Source organism: Mustela lutreola, chromosome 2, assembly GCF_030435805.1.
Source record: "Mustela lutreola isolate mMusLut2 chromosome 2, mMusLut2.pri, whole genome shotgun sequence".
Lineage (NCBI taxonomy): Eukaryota > Metazoa > Chordata > Mammalia > Carnivora > Mustelidae > Mustela > Mustela lutreola.
This window is the reverse complement of record NC_081291.1, coordinates 8,705,355-8,715,583: the sequence shown is the minus strand read 5'-3', so window position 1 is coordinate 8,715,583 and position 10,229 is coordinate 8,705,355. Positions and strand designations below refer to the sequence as shown.

At 43.8% G+C, this 10,229-nt stretch overlaps 1 protein-coding gene across 1 annotated transcript; it reads left to right on the top strand.

The window, feature by feature from the left end:
• Nucleotides 1-283: 283 nt before the first annotated feature.
• LOC131823569 (zinc finger protein 709-like) lies at nucleotides 284-7,707 on the top strand. The gene is made up of 3 exons (XM_059160074.1): nucleotides 284-3,349; nucleotides 3,540-3,600; nucleotides 4,569-7,707. The coding sequence occupies exons 1-3, from the start codon at nucleotides 3,214-3,216 to the stop codon at nucleotides 6,304-6,306; spliced, it is 1,935 nt and encodes a 644-aa protein (XP_059016057.1). The 5' UTR covers nucleotides 284-3,213; the 3' UTR covers nucleotides 6,307-7,707.
• The last annotated feature ends 2,522 nt before the right edge of the window (nucleotides 7,708-10,229 follow it).

The following is a 10,229-nucleotide window of genomic DNA, read 5'->3' as shown; positions in this document are numbered from 1 at the left end:
CTAGTTTCTTCTTTTAAGATTTTATTTATTTATTTGACAGAGAGAGAGACAGCAAGAGAGGGAGAGGGAGAAGCAGGCTTCCCGTTGAGCAAGGAGCCCAATGCAGGACTCAGTCCAAGAACCCCGGGAACATGACCTGAGCTGAAGACAGATGCTTAACGACTGAGCCACCCAGGCACCCCGGCTGTTTCTGATTACTCTTACTTACTTACTAACTCTTTTTCTTCTGGGAAAATTCTCCCTATTCCTGTGTCAATAAAATCTCACTGTGAACCTCGCACATTTAAATCTAGAATGAATTGGCTATTTTCCATGGAATATTGTGGAATACAGTGCATTTTTCCAAGTGATTAACAGTGTGAGCCTTCCTGTGTGTAAAGTGTTCGTGATATTTGCCACTGTGCCTCAAGGACTGCTGTCCCTTGACTGACTTTTCATATTAAATACCAGCCTGTTGAAGGCACTTCCTACCCTTGTCTGTCTGCTTATCGCTCTGCTGGTTAGTGCTGTATTGTCTGGAATAGTATAGCTTAAAAATCCTTGGTGGGTGTGAGGTAGACCACCACCTTGTTCTTCAGAAGACTGTCCTCGTCTTGTCATTTGTTCTGTCTGTTGGGCTTGGAGGAGTATTTTTGTTGACTAGTAAAGAATCTGTTTGGGGGATTATGGAATTCTATAAAAATACTACTTGGGATATTCTTGGGTGGCTCAGTGGATTAAGTGTCTGCCTTTGGCTCATGTCATGATCTCAAGGTCCTGGGATTGAGCCCGCAGGCTCCGTTGCTCAGCAGGAAGCCTATTTCTTCCTCTGTCTTGCTGTCTCTCTCTGTGTCAAAAAAATAAATCTTAAAATATATACTATTTGGGAGTGGTGCCATCTGGATGACACTGAATTCTTGTTAAGAACAATTGGCATCAGTGGGATGCCTGGGTGGCTCAGTTGGTTGGACGACTGCCTTCGGCTCAGGTCATGATCCCGGAGTCCCAGGATCGAGTCCCACATTGGGCTCCCAGCTCCATGGGGAGTCTGTTTCTCCCTCTGACCTTCTCCTCGCTCATGCTCTCTCTCACTGTCTCTCTCTCAAATAAATAAACAAAATCTTAAAAAAAAAAAAAAAAGAACAATTGGCATCAGTTCACTTACTTCTACTTTGACATTAAGCAACAATTTTAACATTTTTCTTTTCTTTTTTAAAGATTTTTATTTATTTATTTGACAGAAATCACAAGTAGGCAGAGAGGCAGACGGCGGGCGGGGGGGAGAGAAGCAGGCTCCCGCTGAGCAGAGAGCCCGATGTGGGGCTCGATCCCAGGACCCTGGGATCATGACCTGAGCTGAAGGCAGAGGCTTCAACCCACTGAGCCACCCAGGCGCCCCTAACATTCTTCTATGAGGATCATTAAACACACTTTAGTCTGCTTCGGTACTGAAATTGGCATGGATAAATTAGGAACAAGCTTTCAAATATCATCTCAGTGTCATCCCAAAGGATGGGCTCAGTTCTTCGACAGGGTGTGAGTACACATGCAAATTATTGTCTGGCAGGGCAGCTTTGTAGAGACTCAGTGTCTGGAGTGTTTGTTGGGAGCTGTGTTTGCCAAACCTGTAACAAATTATAGACACTCAAAAGGAAGAGAGGAGTTTCATGTCCCGTAATGTTTGCATTAGTGCTTTAGGCGCAGTGAGGCACACTTTCCTGTAGGGTTGGTGGGGTCCCTCCCCAAATCCCAGTTCCCAGATACCAGCAAAGGAAGAACTTTGTCATCCAGGATTTCTAAGGGTAAGCGATCTCAGGCCTGCTAATGTTCACTCTCATCTGCACACTGGCTAATAGGACTTTCTTTGAACCTGGTCTACAGTTCCATTGTGAAAAGAATTATTAGGACTGACCCAGGCACCTACCTCATCACTCCCTGAACCCCCAACAGGAGAGGGGTTCCTCGTCTGCTGTCGCTCCACTAAGTCAGTTCTAGAATTAGGATTGTGGGTGGGAGCTTTTCTCTGCTCCCTAGGCAGGGACACCATTGGAAGACTGATCTCTTCCAGGAACCAGCATTTAGGGGAACGAATCCACTGAGGGATTCCTGGGCTTGGGCTGGTCTATCCTGCTGCCTTCCCAGCAGAGGAGCTAGAAATGAGTGAAGTAGGGAGGAGAGCCTCCAGAGTGGCTGGTTGGGGATCACTTGGACCAGGAATCAGAGAAAAGGGGACTTGGTAGGGTTTTTGGAGGAAAGCACTGTTCAACTCTGTCTGTTTCACATTATGTGCAAATTCACTCTCAGTAGTATCATGCAATTCAGTAAAACCCCTTGCAAATTGCATGCCTTGACATGTTCCTCAAGGTTACCAAGGTCCTGGTTACAGTGACACGGTTCTGTCAGAAATTCTCTTCTGGTATCTTATCATCTCAGTATGTGTGCTTTTGTGTGCGAAAAATTGGTGGGAAGCAACTCTGGGGCTCATGAGTTTATAGATTTGGGGGATGTCTGTGTTCTCACCTTTTCCTCATGTCTCAGTTGTATGTTTTGAATATCTTCCTGGTCCATGAAGTGAGACAGAACACGGAAACTGAAACTGATTCTGTGTTACATATATACAATCAAATTATAATTATACTCTTCTATGAAAATGTTGTTCCTGCAGCTGGATGTGACTGTTTATAGTGACCTGGGGGACTTTAGGATATTGTGGCCAGCTGGATCTTGTAACATTTTGGATTCTCCTGGCTTCTCATGTTTGGGATGGGAATAGAAGAAAAGGCTTCCTTTTTCCCCGTTTCTGTTGATAAAACATCACGCACTTGTGACCCTGTGCTTCATGGAGTGCTGTGTGCTGTGGTGGGTATTTAAGGAGGAGATGGAAGTTTTTCCAAAAGACTATCCAAAAGAATTGATAGTCTATTCCAAAGAATTGATAGTCTTAAGATGGAACTGTTCTTTTATCTGCATAGCATTTCTCCAAGGGGTTCTGTTCCCTGAGGGTAGAGACACATGGAGACTGGAAGTGATCACAGTAAAAATGTAGCAATAAAGTCCTGTGTTCGTGATGCTCTTACATTCATGAGGAATTGAGTGTGGCCAGAGAGGACGGGTCTAATGACCCATGCATAGAGTAAACGTTGAGAAGTCAAAGTCCCATGTGAGTTTCTTACGAACTGAGTAGATATCTCCAGTGCCGTCCGTCTCCCCCACCCTCCTGTACACATACGTGGGATGTTTCAGGACTCAGTGGCCTTTGAGGATGTGACTGTGCACTTCAGCCTGGAGGAGTGGGCTCTTCTGAATCCATCCCAGAAGAAACTCTACAGAGATGTGATGCAAGAAACCCTCAGGAACCTGGCCTTAGTAGGTAAGCATGACGACATTCTTACTTACGAGTGAACCAGTATGAGTTGCTCATCAGGGCTGTTTCAAGAGGTGAACTGTGGAAAGGGGAATATATTGATAAATCAGCCATGGTGACTGTTCACCATGGATCTAGGATCTTAAAAACTTTAATATTTTATAATTTGTGATTTTTTTCCTGGTCTGCATTTTAGGAGAAAAATGGGAAGACCGTAACGGTAAAAGTCTGTATGAACATCATCAGACAAATCTAAGGTGAGTCCCACTTACATAAGAGCATTGTCTCTGAGGGCGCCTGGGTGGCTCAGTCGGTTAAGCGACTGCCTTTGGCTCAGGTCGTGATCCCAGGGTCCTGGGTTTGAATCCCACATTTGGTCTCCCTGCTCCTTGGGGAGCCTGCTTCTCCCTCTGCCTTTCTCTCTCTCTGTCTCTCATGGATCTCACGGATAAATAAATAAAATCTTTATAAAAGGAAAAAAAAAAAAAAGAACAGTGTCTCTGGGGGCGCCTGGCTGGCTTAGTTGCTAGAGCGTGTAACTCTTAATCTCAGGGTGGTGAGTTTCAAGCCCCAAGTAGGGTGTGGAGCCTACTTAAAGTCAAAAAAAAAAAAAAAAAAAAGAGAGAGAAAGAAAGAAAAAGAACAAAAAATAGTTGTCCCATGAGAAAAATCTTTGTCATTATATTAAAAAAAAAAAAGAAGCAAATAAATCAGATCATTTTCAAGTTTTCATTTTTAGGGTATTTTCATCAAATGTTTTTTCTCTAATATGACAGATGTTCAATGCTTGAAAAATAATAACATGGAGAAAGTATTCAGAAACCCCACTTATGGTTACCATTTTTTTTTTTTTTAGATTTTATTTATTTATTTGACAGAGAGAAATCACAAGTAGATGGAGAAGCAGGCAGAGAGAAAGAGAGGGAAGCAGACTCCCTGCTGAGCAGAGAGCCCGATGTGGGACTCGATCCCAGGACCCTAAGATCATGACCTGAGCCGAAGGCAGCAGCTTAACCCACTGAGCCGCCCAGGCGCCCCGGTTACCATTTTTGATCATAGCTGTCATCAGTTCCTTGCAGAATGGTCCGCATGTACTCAACTTTCAGACAATCAGAAAGCACAAAAAAAATACACTTTTTGGGGGAAAATGGTAAAAATGTTGAAATAACTTAATAAATATGAAATTATGAAGAAGCCATTAATAACATGCTTCTCATTTTTACAGCAAGCCTGTGGTAGAGAGTCCCTGTAAAAATAAAGAAGGTAGTCCGTGTGAAGAATCCTTCAGCCAGAATCCAAATCATAAGCAAATAAAGAAAACTCCTGCTGGAATAAAGCTACGTAAATGCAGTTTCTGTGGACAAGTCTTCAGACATCATTCATCCTTCAGCAGGCACATGATCTCCCACACTGGCCACAAACTCTATGAGTATCAGGAATATGAAGAAAAGCCCTATAAATGTAAGGAGTGCGGGAAGGCCTTCAAGCATCGCCAGTCCATTCGAGTGCACGTGAGGACGCACACTGGAGAGAAACCGTACAAATGCAAGCACTGCGGGAAGGCCTTTAAGCACTGCCAGTCCATCCGAAAGCACGAAAGGATCCACACTGGAGAGAAACCCTACGAATGCAAACAGTGTGGAGAAGCTTTCCGGTATCGCCACAACTTTCAAAAGCACGAGCGAACTCACACTGGAGAGCAGCCCTATAGGTGTAAGCACTGTGGGAAAGCCCTTAGTTGTCTCAGCTACTGTCGAATTCATGAAAGGACTCACACCGGAGAGAAACCGTACGAATGTAAGCAGTGTGGGAAAGCCTTCAGTTACGCCAGTTACATTCGGATCCACGAGAGAACTCACACTGGAGAAAAGCCCTATGAATGCAAGAAGTGTGGGAAAGCCTTCAGTTGTCCAAATTACTTTCGAAAACACGAAAAGACTCACACTGGAGAGAAACCCTATGAATGTAAGCAGTGTGGCAAAGGCTTCAGCTGCCCCAGGTCCTTTAGAAGTCATGAAAAGAGACACCGGGGCGAGAAGCCCTATGAATGTAAAATATGTGGAAAGACCTACAGTTGTCCCGTCTACTTTCGAAATCATGAAAGGAGACACAGCGGGGAAAAATCCTATGAATGTAAAATATGCGGTAAGGCCTTCAGTTGTCCGAAGTATTTTCGAAAACATGAAAGAAGTCACACGGGAGAGGAGCCCTGTGAATGTAAGGATTGTGAGAACAGCTTGACTCCTCTCCCTGTATTTCAAACACACGTGGTAAAGCACAGCGGAGATGGACCTTACAAGTGTAAAGAGTGTGGAAAAGTCTTTGATTGTCCCACTAACTTTCGGTGTCATGAGAAGATACACAGTGGAGAAAAGCCACACGAATGTAAGGAATGTGGCAAAGCCTTCGGTTCCTCCATGTCCCTTCAAAACCACGAAAGAAGTCACAGTAGGAAAAAACCTCACGCATGTAAGGAATGTGGTAAAGCCTTCAGCTTTCCCTGTTCCCTCCAAAAACACGAGAGAAGTCATACTGGGGAGAAGCCCTATGCATGTAAGCAGTGTGGGAAAGCCTTCACTTACCTCAGTTCTGTGCAAAAGCACGAAAGGACTCACAGCGGGGAGAAACCCTATGCATGTAAGCAATGCGGGAAAGCCTTCATTTATCTCAGTTCTATGCAAAAGCACGAGAGAACTCACAGTGGAGAGAAACCCTATGAGTGTGAGCAGTGTGGGAAAGCCTTCATCACCCTGTCCAACGTGCAGAGGCACATGATCAAGCACACAGGAGATGGACCCTGTAAGTGTAAGGAATGTGGCAAGGCCTTCGATTGTCCTAGCTCATTGCGAACCCATGAACGTACTCACACTGGGGAGAAGCCCTATCAGTGTAAACACTGTAGTAAAGCCTTCACTCGCTCTAGTTCTTTACGAAACCATGAAAGAACTCATAATGGAGAGTAGCAATGTCAATGTAAGGAATGTGGAAAGTTCTTCGTTCTAGTTCTTTCTGAATACACAAAAGAACCCACACTGGAGAGGAACCTTACAGAAACAGTATGGTGAACTCTCTACTCCCTATGATGTCCATGTACATGGAATTCATACCAGAGAGAAACTTTCAATGTAGGGAAAGTTGTGCAAGCTTTCATTGACCACACAGTCTTTGGAGGACACGGAAGAGTGCACACGGGGGAATAAACCATATGAACATAAAGAATCAGGGAAAGCCATCCATGCATTTCCATGGGAGGCCACGGAAGAACTCATTGGAGAATTCTGTTGAATGTAAACATTGTAGGAAAATTAATTTGCCCCATCTTCCTAAAAAAACCACACGAGAATATACAAGGGATAAATACCTTATAAATGAAAAATAAAGGAAGCTTTTTAATTTAAAAAGATATGTTCAAAGTCATTTGAAAACCTGCATTGTAAAGAAAAAGTGTAAGTAATATGGGTAAGCCTGATGCAAATTACTGTACAATAAATGCTCCCCCAGATTCACAACATGAAAGAAATGTTACTAACATTACACATAGGTTGTCTTCTGTGACTTTTTCTTTATTCACCAGTTTTATTGAGAGAAGTTGACCCATTACTGCATAAGCTTAAGACATGTAGCCTGATGGTCTGATTTACATATATTGTGAAAAAGCTACAGTGGCTCGTTCTTCAAGTGATTCTCTGTTTTGTGGATTTCTACTTAGTTTTGCAAGTAAACATTGAGGTGGGAAAATACTGTGGGTTCTCACTAAGCCGTGGTTTCTAAGTTTAATGGGTAGTTTTTGCCCTTCAGTACAATGCTAGTGTTTTTCATTTTGAAGACTGTTTCATCCGTGGATGAACTGAAGTCTATTTCTTAACATGCAAGTAGGTTTAATTTTTACATAAGTTTTTCTGTTTTTTTCCTGTATGAATAGGACTGTTGAGTAATGTCATGTTACCCTTAAAAAGAAATTGCCAATTATTTTACCAGCAAAAAAAGGTTCAATAGCAGAGAATTGCAGTTCAGGACAAGGAAGGCTACATAATGCCATAGACAGTTCTGGAAAACAAAGGAAGAGGAATGCTGGTCTGTAAAATAAAGGGGACTTGGAAGGGGCTGTTAGGAACAAAATATTGGTTGGAATAAACTGGGACATTCAGAATAATATGGGGCTTCTCATTGGCTGAGTCGCGACTGTCATTGGCTGGGCTGTGGCGGTGAGAGGAGGGACCCTTTCTTCCTCCTGCTGGGACTCAAAGTAGTCGCTAACATGGTATTTCAAGGTATGTCTCCTCTGGTGAGGGTGCAGTTGAGGAAGAGAGGTAGGGCTGGGAACTTCCACTGCTGAGCTCCTGACTCCATTCTGATGTTATTTTTTACATTTCTTGTTTTGATCAAGGTTTTTCTTTGAAAGCATTGCTGATTAAGAATCAGGTTTCCCAGGGACATCTGGGTGATTAAGCATCTGCCTTCGGCTGCGGTCATGATCCCAGGGGCCTGGGATGAGCCCCACATCTCATCAGGCTCCTTGCTCAGTTGGGGGTCTGCTGCTCCTTCTGCTTGTGCATGCATTCTCTCTCTCTCTCATAAATAAAATTAAAAAAAATTTTTTTTAAGATTTTATTTGTCAGGGAGTGAGAGCTGACTTTGAGAGGGAGAACTTTCAGGCATTTCCCCTCTAAAGTCTGTATCTTCTCAAGGTCAGAGTGGTGGAGATCATCTCGGAGTGTTGAGGCAGCATCCCCTTATTGGGTACATTGTTTTGTTTTTAAAAGATCTTATTTATTTATTTATTTGAGAGAGACCCCGAGCAGTGGGGGGGGCAGGGGGAGAGGAAGAGGGACAGGCAGACTCCCCACTAAGCAGGGAGCCCAACATGGCGCTCGATTCCAGGACCTTGAGATTATGACCTGAGCTGAAGGCAGACTAACTGATGAAGCCACCAAGACGCTCCTGGTTACGTTGTTAGGCATCTCGACAGGCAACTAAATATAGCAGAAGTAACATGACAATTCCAGATTGTGTGATGATTCTGAACCAGGACTCTAGATCTGAAAGTAACTAGGATTGACACCTGATCCAACTTAGAGGAAGAAGGTGCCCGCTGTGACTACACACCTAGAGTCTCTCTTGGAAGTCTGCTTAAAGCAGCCATGAGTGCAGAATAGTGAATATTGCAGAAACACATGGAAATAACTAACCACCTGTATTTAAGAGGTTACAGTATAGTATAGGTATTAAACATGAAGCAACAGCTGGTGAATTTTTTGTAGAACAACAAAGCTTCAAAGACTTCTAAAAGACTATTTTTTAAAAAGATTCTTTTTTTTTTTTTTTTTTTTTTTTTTTTGGTTGGGTCGGGAGAGAAAGAGAGAGATAGCAAGAGAGTGGGAAGGAGAGGGAGAACCAGGCTCCCCACTGAGCAGGGAGTCCAATGCGGGGCTTGATCCCAGGACCCTGGGATCATGACCTGAGCCTAAGGCAGACGCCCAGCCAACTGAACCACCCAATCACCCCTGAAAGATAGTTCTTACCTTGGACTGTTGGTAGTTCTATCCAGTTAGGTTGCTAATTCAGAGACTGTGAGCTTGGAGGAGAACCCAGAGTTTGTTAACATTTCACATGACCTGTGTAAGAATTCATTTCTCACATGAGTATGATGCTATTTCTGAAAGAAGAGATTTCTCCGCTTTGCAAGGGCTTGGGATGTGCAGACAAGGGCATTGCGTTTCCACAAAAGTGCAGAGAAGAGGCAGTAGTGAGAAAAAGGTATACTTGGCCCAGTCTGGGCCATTTGCGAAAGCTCTCTGGGCAGATGATGGCCCCTTCAATTCTGGGAAATTCTGTACATTCCATTCACCAGAGGGTGCGCGGGTCCAGTTAGGGTTTGGTCCTTCCTTGAGATGTTTGATGAGTATCCAAGAGTCTGTTCTCTGACATTTTGGCAACCCAAGGGTTGGTTCACAGTTCCTGAAAAGGGCCTTTTCAATGAGGTTGAAGAGTCTGGAGTTGTCTTTTTCAACACACAAAATCTCCACGTTGTAAGGTGTAATGCTTAGTCTCAGAAGCGTACTGTAAAAAGATTGTTCTACCAAAGATGGTTATTTTTAATAGAAGTAGTTAGCTTTTGCACTATTGAAGTATATTTCTTTTTATTAACCATGGGTCATAGGAAGCAGGGGCTAGTGCATCGGCTGGCCTGTGACTGTGTCAAAGGGTGAGAATCCATGAGTTCCAAGGAGGGTGGCTCTAAGATTTAGAAAGACTAACAGCAGTGTTAGCAGCCCAGGTGTTTGGAAGGTCGCTACCGATTTTGCCTGTTGAGTCTTACAGTGTCATTAGGGTGGTGGACTCACCCTCAGGTTTGAGGATGATAAGCATCACGACCTTCGTAAAACCAGACAACCCACACAGACTTGTGGAAGCACCTGGCTGGGACAATTCATTCCCTGATTGCTGTGAAGTTCCAAGAGGGGTTCCCAAGGTAGGGATAATCATCTGTAACAGAATTGTAGTGACCATGAAAGGATTGGCCTTTATGAGGGAGAGCTTCAGACCAGTGAGAGCATATACAAGCCATACACAAAGCAGATTCATACCTGTTACAGGAAAGTATGAGATTGGTTTCCCTGCATTATGCATGAAATGGAATGGGTAAGTGGGGTAGGCACCTTTTGTGGCCTTAATAATTCTCCACCAAAATTCATCCATGATGGCTATCATTTCATTAGTAGACCAATAATATAATGCATGTGTAGTGGTAAGCAGTGGAAATTTATTTTAAGATTTTATTTGACAGCACAAGTAGGCAGGGCGGCAGGGAGGGGGAGCAGTGGGCTCCCCACTGAGCAGGGGACCCCCACCCCCACCCCGCGCAACGCAGGGCTCCATCCCAGGA